The sequence below is a fragment of the Lonchura striata genome, chromosome 20 (assembly GCF_046129695.1).
Source record: "Lonchura striata isolate bLonStr1 chromosome 20, bLonStr1.mat, whole genome shotgun sequence".
Classification (NCBI taxonomy): Eukaryota; Metazoa; Chordata; class Aves; order Passeriformes; family Estrildidae; genus Lonchura; species Lonchura striata.
Genome location: NC_134622.1, coordinates 6667200 through 6683974, shown reverse-complemented (window position 1 = coordinate 6683974; position 16775 = coordinate 6667200). Strand labels below are relative to the sequence as shown.

Below are 16775 nucleotides of genomic sequence, written 5' to 3'. Positions count from 1 at the left end.
GGGAAGGGCTCGTTTTACACACCGAGCCAGTGGAAAACATGATGTCCCTGGGATGTGCCAGCCCTGTGCCACCAAGCCGGGTGGCATTTCAGTGGCCATGAATTATTCACAGCTCAGCTTCAAAAGCAGGTCTAGGTTAATGCCAGCTCCTGGCTGGGCAAGGTGTGCCAGGAGCTGCAGCCTCTCCATGGGCAGGGATAACCTCTACCCCACAAAAAGAACTCCTTTCCACCCCAAACCTGCTGCTCTGGTGGCCAAATAGTGGCAAGGAGTGATTTCAGCACCTTCTTGGTGTGGTTTGCTCAGTTTTTCCAGGAAGCAGAGGGACAGCTCCAATTGCAACATGCACAGGAAAAATCAGATTTTCCCAGAATATCATCAACAATAACTCCCTTTATCCTTTAGAGTTCTTCAAAGGATACCTGGAGGCATTTAAAAGATGTGGAGATGTGTTCTTGGCTTAGTGGTGGACTTGATCTTAGAAGATTTTTCCAGCTTTTAATGATCCCACGATGGTGGCAGCTCCTTTAATTGCCACAAGCCACACATTGCAGAATTATTTCTCAACCACAGCCCTCACAGATCTTTACTCCCCCAGATTTGCAGCATTTCACCTTTCCCCCACACCAGGATTTCATCTGTTCACAGCTTAGCCCTGCTTTCCTCGTGCCAAAAGTCTCTGACTCTTTAAACTCAACCAGAAGCATCACTGCGTTTTCCTTCCAAGCCTCTGGAGCCTGAACTGTGGTGTTTAATGCCTGTTCTGAATTCTCTGTGCTTTTGGGCCCTTCAGCATCATCCAGCAGGGAGAAGTGGGTGGAAAAGGAATTCCTCAGGTTGGTTTTCAGCCTCTGGTTTGCTGTTGTAACATTGGCACACTCGGGCTGCTGAGCTGGGAGCAGCTCAGGACATCCCTGTGCACTGTCAGGTCCATCCCGACACCCTGAATTTATACCCCCACTGGCCTGAAAAGAGAAATATTTAACACCAAAGCCTCTTAGTGCTGTACCTTATCGACTTTAAAATGGCACAGGTTTTTTTCTCTTTTTCTTTTATTCCTCTCTCATTCAAGAAATCCATCTCCAGCTGGATGGAATCCTTCCCTTCTTCCCACTCAGCCTGTGCTGGATGATTGCTGGCCTGTTCCTCCTCTCCCTTCCAACATCACACCCCATTCCCACCAGCACAAAACATTTCACCACCACGGTTTTTGCATGGTCACAAAACCCTGGGGCTGCCAGAGGGGATGTTTGCACATTAAACAGCATTTTTGGAGAAGAGATTCACTGGAATTTCTACATAACAAGGAGCTTCAGGGAGCTGCATCCCAGCTTCAGAGGGCTGGGATTTTCCCTTTTTTCTGGGAAGCAGCTTGGGCACATTTAAACCCAGGTTTAACCTTTTCAACCCCACTCAAACCCATCCATTGGGGTTCCACAAAAAAAAAAATCCCAAATCCCAGCCAGGCACATGCATAGGACCAGCCCCAAATGTTGCTCCCGTTCAGATATCTTGGAAAATGGATTTTCCAGAAAGCAAAGGAGCAGCTTGGAAGTCACCCAGGCCATCAGAGAGGAGACACAGCAGGGACTGTGCCTGCAGCCAGGCGTGTGCCAAAGGGAATAAACTCAAGGGGCAGCAGGGTGAGGAACAGAACAACTGACAGGGCACATCAGGGTTTGTCCCCAGCCCAGCCATAAGAGAAAAGTCACATCTTGAGTAGCTATAAAAATCCAAAATGGGCAGATGGAGGAAATGCCCCATGGCCATGGGGGAGAGCGAGGTGAGCAGGACAGAGGTGATGAAAAGGGCATTTCTGGGATAAAATTACATCCAACTTTTTCTCCTAACTCCTTACTGGTACCTCAAAAAGTTCATTTTTTTCCTCTTTGTGTGCCCTGAACCCCATCAAAGTTCCTCATTTGTTGTGTGGGGAAAAGTCAAATCCCACAGCCCTGCTGGGACCAGCCCCCTCCTGCTCTTCAGCACCACAAATTCCCAAACATTTCTGCCAAAGCACAAAAAATATTCCGAATTTATTAAGCTGGCTGAGCCCTGTGTGAACTCCACCAAACCAAAGGTGTCTCCCAAAGGTTTTCCACTCTCTCTCCCAAAAATCTGAGCTCATTTCTGTGTCACATCAGGCCTTCCCATCACATTAAGACATTTATTAGAGAGGATTACTCGGTGCCTGTGGTTACCCCTCCCCATTCCCAGTTGTCCAAAGGGATTTATCTCCCAAATAGCTCTGCTGCCTGGGGACTCCCTCCAGCACAGCCAAGCTGGTGACAAGGGACAGCCACACACCAGACACCTTGCACCAGACACCTTTTGGTGGCCATTCAGTATTTCCAGAGAAAAGCCTCATCCACCTTGGCCAGGCTGGGATTTAAATGCTGAACTTCAGGCGCAAACAGAGATTAAATCTGAATTCCCCTCAATCACAAAAGTGGGGTAGGACATGCTCAGAGGTGGCATTCTCAGGGCAATTAAGAGGAATAACAGAGTAATTAAGCACAAATCTTTCCGTGGTGCAGAACACAGAGTGGGAACAGCTCTTTCACCAACCAGACAGGAGCTGGAATTTGGTGCCCATCCTGGGAATGAACTGAGCCACCAAACCAGGAATTTCTCCCCAGAGGATGAAGATCCTGGGCTCAGTGACCACACAGGGTGCAGAGCCAGCAAAAATCAGCAGATCCACCCTGGCCAGGGGCAGCTCTGAGCCTCACCCACCTCCTCCCGAGGGATGCAGGACCCACCCCTGAGCCCGGGCTGAGCATCCCAACCCCACTGCCCAACCTGAAAAGGAACCAGAGCTTTGCTTTCCTCCACCCCCAGAGCCTCGGGCCACGCTGGGAAGAGCAGAGAGGTTTGGGAATCACCCGTTTCCCACTGCAATAGGTGGAAAACTACAGCACCAGCCCAAACCACCCGAGTTCTGAGCATCTGGAGCATCCTCAGCTCCCTGGGACAGCCATGGAATGTCCATGGAATGGCATCCCATGGGCACAGGGAGAAGGGATCGCCCACACACATCCCAAAGGTCCAGCTCCCACGTTCCCTGCTCTCCTGCAGCAGCTCCAGCACACACACACACAGAAATGGGATTTTAATGCCCAGGAGACCCTGCTCCAGCCTCCTCCCACCCCCTGGGTTTGTGCTGGATGCTCTGAAGGGACCATTTGTTGCAGGAGCTCCGACTTCTCTCGCTCGCCCACCAGCTGCCACAGCAGAGGAGGATTTCCAGCCACAAACATTCCCTTTCTGTTCTCCAAAGGGCTTCTCCCACCATGAAAACTCATGTTTAAATGATTTATTTTTTTTTTTTCTTTGTAAAGCAATGCAAGCAGGCACTGCCAACATGAAAGCCCTGCACCCAGCATTCCTGCAGGACAGAAATGTTTTGTGCCCTGGATGAAATCAGGAGTGGGATGCTAAAATATCATTCCTGCCATCAAAATAAGGCTGCTCAGCCTCTGAAAAGTCATCATTAAATCCAAACACCTCCCGTTCTAACAGGTCTCTGCCTGTGGATGTTAAATGCTGTGGAGAACATCCAACCTTCAGGTAGCCAAGGGTTAAATCTGCCACAGCCTCACAAGGCCTCCACATTTCCAAATTATTAATTTTCCTTCTACTTTCAATGTGATATCTAATGATTTCACATCAGAGGGTGAAAGGAATTCTGCCTGAATCCCAGGTGTCACCAGCAGAAAGGACAAGTACAAAGAAAAGAATGGGCTGGATCTCAGGAAAACCCCCTGGAAAACTCAGAAGTGAGAAAAGAATCAACTCCTGGCTCTTTCCAGAGGCCAGCATTTGGGGATTTGTGTGAGGGAGGGCTGCGAGCTGTAAAACAAAAAATGGGATTAGAAAGTGCAGAAAATGCCACATTGGGTCAGTCTGGTGTGGACACTTGGGGGTTTCTCTGAGCAGCAGCAGAGCAAAAAAATCGACAAATTTAGGTCCAGATTGACCCCATTTAATTCCATTTAAACTGAGCTGCCTCACTCTAAATTCTTCCCCTGCTTCGTGCAGGGTCACTAACAAGGATTGTGTGTTTAAAAAAAAAAAAAAAAAAAAAAAAAGGTTTGTCTGATGTAAATTTGGAGCTCCGACGTGAATATTTGATATTCCTTCAGCTGGTGCCTGCTGCCCCATCCTCCCTGCTGCATTCCTGGCTCATTCCTACCACAACAGGGAGAGGACTGAGATATCCCAGGGATGTTTCCCCTGGGAAACACCTCCTCCCTCTCAGGAGCTTTGATTCCTTTTTTTTTTTTTTTTTTTTTTGCCTTTGTGATGCTGGCAGCAGCAGGAGTGGGGAGATTCCAGGGCTGGAATTGTGACCCCAGGCAGAGCCAGGCGCAGGGAAATGACTTTAGCAGGCTGCCTTCATCCTGCTGCTGTTGGCTTTCCCCGATTTCCATCCCTGGATGTTTAATGAATTCCGAGGGAGGTGTGGAGACAGCGAGGGAGATCCAGACAGATTTATCAACTTGCCAAAAAAATAAGGTCATTTGGCAGATATTTGGGTGCTGCGGTGCCAGGGCTGGGAATATCTGCCTGGATTTAGGGAGCACACCCAGCCTGGGAGGAGCTGGGATTAGGAAGCTTCTCCCTCTGCCCGGCCAAAAATCAGCTCCATCCTCTGTGCCCATCCTCCTCCGCCTGCTGCTCTGCTTCCCATTCTCACCTGCCATGGATACGTGGGGGTGGGATGAAGGAAAGCGATTTTCCCTGCAACACACACATGAAAAAAGGTGGATCTGAGATATTGGGGAGTTCCTGCAGCACCTGGCAGCAGGGCTGAGCCAGGGCAATGCCAACACCTGGGAATGGGAGCAGCACGGGGCACTTGGAAACGCCGGTCCAGAGCAGGATGCTCTCCATAAAATATCCGTTTTATGGCATTTAGACCTGAAACAAAGTCTGATTTCACCTTCCAGCAAAGGGTTCAACTCACAGCCGCCTCCTAAAAGAGCATCTAAACCAGAAATCCAGGAAAATCCCACCCTCCAAAGCCTGGCTGGGGCACAACCAGCAGCCCACGTTGGCACTGGGTCACTTCCATGTGGTCAGGGCTCTCTGACAGCCAAAACCTCATCCCAAAACCTCATCCCTGCTCCTAAAACCCTGGAAAACCTCAGCTATTTCCCCGCTGCTCCAAGGAAAAGCTGCAGATAAAGCTTTGCAAATCTCGGCCACGAGGCTGCTGACCCCGGGCTGGGGATTAGGGACAGCGATTGGTAATTAAGGACAGAGGGGCACCAAGCAGGGCTCCAAGTTTTTTCATTTCCAAGGATTTCCTGCGGTTTGGGGGGGGGGCTGTGAAGAGCTCCCCGATGCAGCAGCAGCGTGATTTGAACAATGCCCTGATGGGGTGAGAAGGGGTGAGCGTTTCCTACTCTAATTAAGAGGAAACCCCCGGAGGATAATGAGCTGCTGGGTCATTACAGCTCCGTGTGCCCGCAGGACACAGCCTGGGAGCGCCAAACTCCCCCGGCTTCTGCTGCTTTGCTGGAAACTGCAGATTTTAGCCATCAACACGCCTTAAAACCCACCGAAAATGTGGGCAACGCTGCTTGTGAAATGCATTTCTCCACGTTTTGCTCTCTCAGGACAGCACTTTGTGAGGATGATAAACCAGATTCCTGGGGATGTGCTCCTAATCCTATTTAAGAGCAATCCTCTATTTCCTTGTGTCTTTTTTTCCTCCTGTGACCACGTTCCTCCCCTCTCCTTACCTATCCCAGGTTTTTTTCATGGGATTAATTCCCACTACAGCTCCATTACAACCAAAACTCTCCTGGGATCATGAGCCAGCACCTGGATACAAATCCCGACTCTCCCAGATTGCAGCTTTGCTTCTATTTCTCGCTTCCTTAAGCAAAAATAATAAATATATAATGCCCAACATAAGGAAAACAAGCAGCCCTTTCTATTCCCATCAGCTCTGTGGATCCAGGATGACACCAGATGGGAATGCTTTGCTGAGGAGGGGATTTGGGCTATTTTTTCCCTATTTTTAACAACAATATTCCTTCTGTGTAAACTGCAAGCCACGGTGTGCACGGTGACACGTGCCTGTACATTAATTACCAGCTAATTAGGAGCTCTTGGAGCAGTCTGGGAGACAAGGGATGTTTGGAGGATGGATGGCTCAGGTTTTCCAAACCATTCCTCCTCCCCGGGTACTGAAGTGATGCTCTCCTCTGCAACAGGGAAAGGAAGATGGAAATAGAGGAAAACAACTCTGGGGGAGCACGAAGGAACCATAAATGTGGGAAATGCCGGTGAGCTTGGAGAGGAAGGAGGATTCTGGAGGCTGGGACACCCCAGCTCCGTCCCAGCTCTGAGCACTTCATCCCAGTGGGTTTGTTCCTCCTGTGGCCGCAGAGAGCAACGGGCAGCTCCCACATTTGCCAAAACCATCATGGAAAACCCCCTCCCCACCGTCCCCAGCCCCGTGGTGGCCCTGAGGGATGGCAGGGCCAGCCCGGGGACAGTGACCCAGCAGGGACTCACCAGGACTGCGGCTTCCTCTTCATGATGCCCTGGCGTCTCCACTGCGAGTGGGGGCTCAGGTGGTAGGTGAGCTGCCTGCAGAGCTTCTCCATGGCTCCCAGGGAGTCTCCTTCCTGCAAAAACACGCCAAGGACACGGGCTGAGGGCTCTGCAGCTTTGGCACCACACCCACGGCGTGCTCCGAGCCCAGCGTGGCTCCAGCTGGGAGCTGCAAAGCCTGGAGTTAAAACTGCCTAGGAAGGGGAAAAGAAACCTCTCTGATTGCTAACATTCTTCAGGACTTCTTCTTTTTCTTCTTCTTATTGTATTGTTGCTATTATTATTTTATTGTTTTTATTCCACCGTTAACCATCCGACACGACGCAACAGCTTCTAACAGCTTCCAGCACTAAAATTTGGCAGAGATTGATTAAATTTGGTTCAATTAACCATTCACTACCACCAAAAACTGCTTCCCAAAGGCTTGGTGAGCTGATGGAGTCTTGAAACGAGAAAATCTCACAACATTTAATTGCTAGGATAAATAACATGAAGAATGCATGGTGTCTTCTCAATTTTAGCTCGGATTTCTACCCCAAGGGATACTGGCTTGGAAAAGGTGAACTCTGAAAGTTTCTAAGGATTTGGGTCTAGAAATTTTGGGTCCTAAAAATAAACTAAAACCCAATCCTCAGGATCCAGACTGTTCCATCATGTTTCAGGGTTTTCATAAACATGATCTGCCATCCAATAATTCCAACCACCCATCCTGCAGCGCCTCTCTTGCTCTCTGAAAGGTCACAGGCAGAGAGGAACCTGACTGAAAGATCAATAATGACAAAAAAAAAGATCAAAAAAGCGACAATTTGTGCTGTCTGCCTGGTTTTATCAACCTGCTGCATCATTAGGGAAGGATTAAAGAGGAAACCCTACGATAAACAGTCAGCCTGGGCTGCTCAGCCACAGGGATGGCTCTGGATTTTCTGGGAAAATCCTGAGGAAGGTGCTGCATCTTCTCTGCCTGGCTAGCCAATTATTGCTGCCTTGACATCCTCCCTGAGAGCTCAGCTTTTGCCCCCTAATTTATGAAATTTATGCAATTTATTCCCCCCCTCACCTCTGCATCAGCGGAGCGGGACCGGCCTTATAAAGACATCATAAATATTGAATTACCAGGGAGCAATTGGGATTTTGACAAATCACTTGGGGGAGGACAGGGAAACAATTACAGCAGGTTTTCTCAGGGTAAAAAAAAAAAAAAACAAAAACCAAAAAAACAAAACAAAACAAACAAAAAAACCAAACAAAAAAACCCCACAACAACCACAAAGCCAGGACATCTCTGCAGGTGGCTGGGGTAGAAATATCAGCTGGGATTTGTAGGTTTTGACTCCACTCTAAAAAGGAAGCCTTGATATAAATCAGGGAGGGTTTCTGCCCAGGTGTATCACTGTGCTTCCCATGAATCACTGATTTTCCAGCTGATTTTTCCCTGATAATTCCAGGGTGGTGCTTGCCCAGCTCCACCTGCACTGAGGGCAGGCAGTGCCAGGGGATTTCAGCCAGGAGCCACTTCCCCCCCCCCCATGAGCCTCCGATTCCCAGGAAATTTGGGTTTATAGGAGCACGTTTAAACCCCTGCTTTTCAACACCTCCTTCACCAATCCAAAATCAGGGTTTTCACCCCACAAATGGCATTCCCACAGCTCCTCTCCCACTGTGGCAAAAACCAGGATGAACCCCGAGAGGCTCAGCCTGTGCAATGAGCACTGAGAAAAGGAAGAAAAGCAAGATTTTACCTCATGTTTCCCACTGGAAAGGCTGGGAAAGCAGGCAGTTCCTTAAATAGAGCCTCAAAACATTTGGGGAAGGCAACACTGCCAGCAACGCCTTCCTGGCTGTGGAAGCACCCACCCCAACATGAGAAGAAAACACCACAGATTTTTACACCTCCCTATATATATTTTTTTTTATTATTATTTTTTTTTTAACCTGCCAGGTGCCAGCAGCTTTCAATTAATGGTGTTTTTCTGGGTTTTTTTTTTTTTTTTTTAAATTTTTAAGCATAGCAGCAGCCTCTGAAATAGCAGAGTCCACCCTCAGGGATGAGTGGGGATTTCCAGCTCCAAGGCCTCCCTGGAAAAAAAATGGAGTTGAAAAGGAAACAAAGTGCTAAAATCGTGAGGGGGAAGGACACAGTGATGGCATTTTGTGCTGCAAATTTCCTCCAAAATAACCCTGGAAAAAGACAATTCAGGCTGTCTCCAGCGTTATCCCAGCTGAACTGTTGGGGAAGTGAAATGATTCACAAGAGGAACGTGGAGAAAAAGCTGAGAAAGTAAAAAAAAACCAAAACACCAACCCCCCCCCCAAAAAAAAAAAAAAACCCACAAATTTTTGCTGCTTCAGGTGTGTCATGGCCACCTTGCCTCTCCAATGAGGTTTTTCTTTGAGGTTTTTTGATGAGTTTTTTTTTCCCTCTAGCAGCTCCCAGACCTCCAGATGGCCAAGGGAAGCTCAGGCCTGAACTTCCCATCAAACCAATTCTGGAATAATTCAGCCCAAAGGAGTTCAGCTCAAGCAAACCCAGCCCATCCGTGCTGTACAGGAGCAGGACAAGGAATATTTTAATCTTTTCTCCACATCCAGTTCATCCTTCCACGGCCATCCCGACCCCTTCAGCCCTTTTTCTTGCAGGTCAACTCCCAAGACCTGCAGGTCCTGGGATATTTCTATTTTGGGGGGGTTTAAGAAATGATTTAGAGCACATGATTCCTGCACACATCAACTGTAGATTAAAAAAAAATAAATTAAAAAAATTCCCATTTCAGAGCCCTCCTAAGGGCACAGGATGGGCTCCTTCCTTCTGCACATCCCATTCCCATGGGTGAGACACAAACTCTGTGCTTCAGCAACCTCAATATTTTAGGTTTTTACCCAAACCTCTGCAATTCCTCCCCAGAGCAGGCCCAAAACTCATGTGCAGGAGAAGGGACTCTGCTGGTGCTGTGCCAAGGGCTCCAAACAAAAGCTTTTCCTGATCCGAGTCTATCAGGAAATAATTGGAGCTGATGCGTACCCTGGTGGAGCTTGTTTGGAAAATGAATCAGCTTAAAAATCATCTTAAAAATCACCTTAAAAACCAGCCCAGCTGGTGCTGACAAGGTTTGAACCTCGCTGGGGAATGGGGAGACCCCCAGGGATTAGCCTGGGGGAGGGATGGTGCAGAGAATTCCTGTGGGATGCTCCCTCTGCCTGGGGATAACATCTCTGCCCTGCACCATCAGCACCCTCAGGAATGATGGAAAAAAAGCCACAAACCCCTCTGGGCAGATCCTGCTGCTGCCAGGGGTGAAACACTTCCCACAGCATCAAAATCCAGGCCAAAAGCTCTTTCTGTCACATCTCCCTCGCATCACTCATGGAAGGTAAATATAAAGCTGATTTTTTGTGGTCAGAGGTCAGGGGAGCCTCAACCTGCAGGGCCTGAATCCCACAGGGTTGGGTTTTGAGAAACCTCGAGTGCCCTTTCCATGGAAAGGACAACAGCCAAGCCCAAAAATTGCATTTTCTCACCACCAGAGCCCAATCCCAGCAGCAAATTCTCCTGAAATAACACACAGGAAAAGCATCACACAAGATGCGGCTCCTCTAACATCACACAGGGGGTGGGAATGTGCATTTTTTTTATCTGGTTTTCAAACTCTGTGAGGAAAACTGCATCACAGAGCTGGGGAGATGGGACAGACCACACACATAGAGTCCAGCCTTTCCAGCTGATGCTGCTGACAGGAAAAAAGCTTTTCCTGAGCACTGAGCTGATAAATGCTGGTGAGGAGCCCTCAGCTGAGCTCCTACAGATCCACCAGCCACCCAGATGGGAATATCCATGAAGTTGTTCCACTGCCACGATCTTACACCTCTACAGCCCCTGCAGGGAGAGAATTCTGGGTGACACACAGCAAAAATGCTGTGGGCAGCACCTAAATGGGTCCCTCAGGATTTTAGCTGTTATGTTTTTATATATTTGTAACCCTGCTGTTCTTTAGTGCATGACTCCAAACTCCATATTCAGTGTGAGCTGCTCTTCTCCCATTTTGGTCAGACACAAAAATTCCTTTCCAGGCCTGGGAATCAAGGACACCTCACTGCCTCAGGCCCTGAGAGATGGGAAAAAAAGTGATTTGGGGGGTGCAAACTTGGGGTAAATGACTTCATTACCTGAAGCTGGAATTGGAAGATTAACCCCCAATATACAAATGGACCAAAATTATAAAAGTGTGAAAAGCCATGACCCATCATCCATTTTGGGAGTAACCTCTGGGGGACTACATCTGCCCTAAGTGTACCTGAAGGTCTTTCCATAAATATAAATAAACTGCTTTTTATTGCCTTAATTCTGCCTGGTCCAAAAAGGCATCTAAATCAACTCCTGGAAGGAGCAGGAATGCTGCACAGCTCCCTCTTCCTCTCCCATCCTTGCTGGAAAGCTCCGAGGAGAAGCTGAGCAATTCCAGGATGACTCTCGGGGAGCTCACAAAGCCCAGCTTTGCAAGACTCGGCTCAGGGGAGCAGGATTTGGGCAGTGCCTCGGCTTCCACTGGATCCCTCCAAGCTGGCAGAGCCCCAGCACAATTCCTGACCTTTGGATGAGTCGTGGAGCCCAGGAGGGATGCAGGCAGGGCTGGGAGAAGAGGATTTCCCTGCAAAGGGCCTCCTTCCCCATCACTCCTGCTCTGCTCCAGCCCTCTGCAGAAGGAGAGGGCTGGGAGCAGCTGGAGCTTGGGGGGGATTGGATCCCTTAAGAGATTGCAGCTGGGAATGGGATTCCCAGTCCCCAGCCAGCCCTGCTCCAACGGGATTTTTCAGCAGGAAAACAAGGAAAGGAGGCACCAGCCAAGCCCTGTGTGTCCCCAGAAAGGATGGGGTGCTGGGGACCACCAGCTCCTGCTGCTCTGGGTGAAGAAATGGGAATTGGTCAAACCCAGTGTGACAGATGAGTAATGTGATGGTTGACTCTCACAATTAAAAGGCAAATATCATGTACATATTGTTAAGAGAAGTTTAATAGATTTATAGTTGTTTTTTACCCCCCATTGTGTTGTTATCAGGGTCCTGGGTTTGGGACATTTGGGAGGGTCACTCATTACTGTGGCAACATCTGAACTCCAATCAAGATTTAATGAAGTGATCTCCACCACTGGGCAGCGAAGGAGGAGATGGGCAAAACTTTGGGAGGGACTAAAGGGTTAAAAGGTGAAACCTCCATTTTCCATGGCTGGAAAAATCCTCTGCTCCAGGTGCTGTAATATTTTCTGTATTCAGCCTTCTGAATTATTTTTTATAAGGTTTTAATAAACCTTTAAAACGTTTGGAAGCGAGTTCCATTTCTCACATCAGGGCTAAATGGGAGCAGGCAGAGGTTGGGAGTTGGGATTTGTGTCCCACCAAACCTGCAGGGAGCCCTGACCCCGTGGCTGAGGCATCACCCAGCACCTTTCCCCACCCCTGGGCACCTCCCTGGCTTTTCTGCAGGGCAGAGAGATTTCACCAGGAAAAAAATGCAGATAAATAGCCCTGGAGCCACTGCCTGCCCTCCCTGCATCACCCTATGGGCAAGATTTGGGTCCCCAAACTGGATTTCAGGGCTGCTCCAAAAGGAGAGAGCTCAGAGGAGGACACAAAGCCTGGTGATAAAGATGTTACAGCAAATTAATTTGTTTTCATTTCAAAACGAATCCCTGCTCCTCCTCCAGCAGCAGAATCCCTGGGGATGGGCAGAGCCCTGGGGGCTGCACCGTGGAAAAGAGGCCAACCTGAATGATTGAAGAGCCCTGGTGAAGGATTCCTGCTGCAGCACAGCAGGGGAGTGACCCAAATTAGAACAATTAGCCATTGTCTGGGGGCTGTGAGGAAGCAACAGGATTGGTGGTGGTTTGTTTTTTTTTTTTTTTTTTTTGGCGTTATTACACAGTTCCCACATTTCTGTCACTCACAATCAACCTTTAAAAAAAAAAAAAGAAAAAAAAAAAAAAAGTGCTGTCCTGCATATCTTAAAAATGAGAACTCCCTGGCCTTCCCAAATCCATTAAAATTGGGTTTTTTTCCCCACTCCTTTTGTAAGTTCCTTTAGAAGACTTTTCACACTTGCAGCATCCCTTTCTGAATGCTGCAGGATTTGCAGCTGTGAGGCATGAGCAGCTCTGCCCAGGCACAGACCACACTTATCCTGGGAACCCCATGCCCTGCCCAGGAAATATTTGCTGTGGGGATGCCTCAGCCAAGATTTTTGCTTTTCATGCAGTTCAGCAGACAATGAACCTTAAAACCTATTTCACACCTGAAAAATAAAGAGAATGAGAGATTTCCTTCCAAATCCTCCTCCTTGGGGTTTTTTGTCTTGGATGATCAGCTGGACAACAGGATAATAGTTTGGATTATTAAGCAAAAAACCTCAAGCGGTTGAAAGACAAAAGAAAATGTTCACAATGATAAATGGAATTATTATCCAGTTAAACAAAGGCATAAAACAGTGAGACATGCCCTGGAAAGCCCCAGGGGAGAAAATCCACAATGGCTTTAATGTGTATCCAGTCAGTTATCCCAAATTAGCAGGAGGCAAAGAGAGCAAATCCCCAGGGACTGGAGTTGGGATTTGGAAAGGATGAGAGCAAAACACAGAGGAAACGTGGAAATGGCCCCATGTGTGAGGGATTCACACCCTGGGAGATCCCAGAGGAGGGAATGGAGACCCCCAAACACTCCTGGGACCCCCTGTTCCCAGGGAATCAGGGAGGGAAAACCGTGCCCAGCACCCCCAGTGCACAGAGGATGAACCCCACAAACCCAGCACAGAGCTCTGCCCACCCCAAACCTGCAGCTGCAGCCCCAAAATGGTTTTTCCTGCTCCCCCCCGGCGTTTAATGGGATCCGAATTTACAACTCTTCCCTTTTGATGTTGTCACGAGGGGCTGAAGTCATCTAATGATTTTCTGCTTTGCCTTTTCCCTTCCCTTCCCTTTCTTCTTCTTTTTGTCCCTCCCCGCTTTCAGAGCCTGGGCTTGAGCTCAGCCTATTGTTGCTTGCAGACATCTGTGCTGCAGCCAGTCCCACATTGCCCTTTGGAAGTCCTAATGGAGTTTTCTCCAGCAAATCCTGTGAGATCAGGAGGCAGGAAAAGATTGAAATCCACCATTCCCCCCCAAAAACATCCCAAGAACCAGGAGGTGAACGCAGGGATTGGTGACTGCTCCTACCTACAACCCATCCAGGTGTGCAGGGGAGGATCCACCCCAAATCCCAAATCCTAAATCCCAAATCCTTCCTCCTGCACGGCCGAGTTCCTTGGGCAAGGCATGAAAAATCCCCCTGGGAAAGCTCTCCGGGGAGGTGCTTCCAAAGGGAAGCAGATGTTGGCATAGCGGAGTGATAGATCCCAAAAATAAATTCCAAATCAGGTGACAACGTGGCTTTAGGGCTGATAAATTTGAGCACCCCGTAGCTCACAGCAGAAAACCTTTTGAAAATAAATTATGTCTGGTTTAATTCAAATCAGAGGAGGAACTAAAACAATTTAATAAAGGCCATTTTAATAAGAATGAGGTTTTTTATTTTTGGTCATATTTTGCAATGATCACTGTGGAGCCACAGGGCTTACATGCATTCAGAGCCCAGCGTCAAATCAAGATACTACATCACCTATTTCAGGTTTTCATCTCAAACTACCCCAAATATCAGGAAATCTTGGTAGTTTGTGGGAAATCCTTCTGAGAGAATGTTAAAAGATGCACAGAAACAGAAATAAAAGACATAAAAGCTGTACAGAAACAATGCAAACCCAGCAAACAGCTCCAGATGCTGTTTGCATAGGGAATGCTGTTCATAGCAGAAACCTCACTCTCCTCCTCCTGGTTTGCTTGGATAGAGGTTTTACCACCAAAAATACCCTCTTAAAGAAGGTAAAAGAGGAAAAAGTGGTTAAAATCTGACCAAAATTTCCTTTTTGGGAAGGTAAAAAAGGAAAAAAGAAGGTAAAAGAGGAAAAAGAGGTAAAATCTGAAGTAGCATAAAGAAAAAGGCTTTTTTTTTTTCTTTCTTTCTTTTTTTTTTTTTTTTAAGGAGGAGAAGAACCAATCTTCTATCAAGCAAAAATTAGACTTTGATAACACCCTGTTAGAAACCCCACTAAATTTGCCATCCAGCAGTAACCTTTTTGCACAGCAAAGGAGCATTTTGGAGATGCTGATTCTTCATCCATCCCACTGGAAAACCCTAAAACCACATCCAAGCAAATTCCAAACCCAGGTCTGCAAGTAAGGACCGCGCAACGAACCGAAAATGGTAAGAATAATTAAAGGTTGTAATTAGCTGCAGAGCAGGGTGAGAATACAGACCCTGAGCAGCACTTCTGGCCCTTCACCACCTTTTTGGAGCAGGCTGATGCTCTGGCAGCTGAAGGTGTCCTGGAGCAGATGGCAGGGGCTCTGTGCCAGGGCAAAAAAATGAATATTTTGTGGAGTCCTGCTTGACAGCAGCATAAAACTCAATGAGGGGGAAAGGCAGCAACTGGTGCAGAATGGGACTGGGCTCCAGTTGTGGGCAGGAGGGGTTTGCAGGGACAGCCAGGCTGTCACCTGAGGGGACCTGCCTGGCCCATCCCCAGGAGGTCCCATTAACCCTTGGCTTTCATCAAATGATCCCAACACCGAGTGTGCCACTTGTTTCAACTTCATAATGCAAAAAAAAAAACACCCCAAAATCCTCTGATTCCAGGCAAATCCACCGGAGCTGGAAACCCCAGATGAGTGGGATTGTCACAGCTCCCACTCATGTCCTGGCTGCAGAGATGGGGTGGGTGCTCACCTCCCCCCAGCACCAGCCAGGGCCATTCCTGAGCTCTCAGGAGAGGATTTGCTCCTGTTCAACTCAAATTCCAACTCTGGGTGCTCCCTTAGGACAACCACAGAGCACCAAGGACTCTGCAATTAAACCCTAAATTAGCCCAGATTAGGAGCTGATGAAGCTGCAGCAGTGGCAGGACACTGAAAGGCAAAATCTGGAGAAACAAAGGGAAGGAATGGAACCCAATTTTGCACATTTTCCCCCCCCCCCGATCTGCTTTGCTGAAAGGCCAAAGTGCAAAGCCTCAGCCTCGCTGTTGACACACCAAAATGAAAAGCAATGTACAGTAGGGCTTATCAAGAGAGGCAGAAGCAGGAGATGAAGGGGATTGCAGCAGCTCAGGAAGCTGTTCCAAAGGATCCTGGAGTAATATTGCACTTGGACTTCAGAGAAGCAATTAGAGAAGGCAATAAAATCCGAGGTGATAGATGGCCCTGAGGGAAACATGGAAGATAAAACTGGAAAAAAAAAAATAAATCAAATTCTTCCCTGAGAGCTGCTGGAGGGTACCCAGCTCAGCTTCCAGAGAAAAGGAGGAATGGGAGCAGTGTGGGGAATGGCAGGGAGGTGTTTGCTGCATTTCCCTGCTCTGTGAGGCCCTAAAAAACTGCCTAAAAACCTGAGGTGTGCCAGGAGGCCTTGGAGCATCCCCACTCCTGATAAATTGGACCCACTTGAGTGCTACAAACAGAGCCATGGTGGGAAGGCCACTTGGATGCCACTGGAAAGGTCACTGGAGCAGCAAAATTTTAATGCTAAATCCATCTGTATCCTACTGATAGAGCTGCCATGAAACAAAGGGAGCAGCCAAAAATCCAGGAGGGATTACTCTGGATTTACTCATTACTCTGGAAATACCTCAGCAAACAACAGGTTAATCCTTGCAGCTGGTGCACAACAGAAAAAGAGGAGAACACCCAGGTGCTGCTGCTGGAAGCAGAGTGCTCAGGGGATGATGGCACTCTCAGGAAAGGGAATGAAATCTTGATTTAAATGAGGATTAATTGGGCATTGCTATGTGCTTCATGCCATCCCATTTGCTTTTCTTGTTTCACTTTGTATCAGGTTTGTTTTATTTTTGAAATTTCATTTTTTTCTGTTTCTCTTCTGTCTCTCTGTTTACCTTTTTTCCCTGATTTTAGGGAATTCCACGGGAATAGTTTTAGCAAGTTTTGGTCCTTTTCACTGCACCTCATTTCCTCTCAGTGTATTTGGTTGCAGTCACTCCGTTTCACATTTTTCTGTTTTTTCCATTTCATTTTCACTTGATCCTATCTCCTTTCCGGAGGGGTTTGTTCCACTCTGTCCTGATTTCAAGATTTCATTCCCTTTCCTGAAAGATGGCACTGCCTTCCCTCTCAACA

General features: G+C 47.9%; 1 protein-coding gene across 1 annotated transcript in view; it reads right to left on the bottom strand.

Moving 5' to 3' along the window:
* LRRC75A (leucine rich repeat containing 75A) overlaps positions 1 to 16775 on the bottom strand; it is a 60749-nt gene that overhangs the window by 13478 nt on the left and 30496 nt on the right. Inside the window, exon 3 of the mRNA XM_031506444.2 lies at positions 6532 to 6644. Within this exon, the coding sequence (XP_031362304.1) occupies positions 6532 to 6644 (113 nt within the window). The remainder of the gene's footprint in view (positions 1 to 6531; positions 6645 to 16775) is intronic.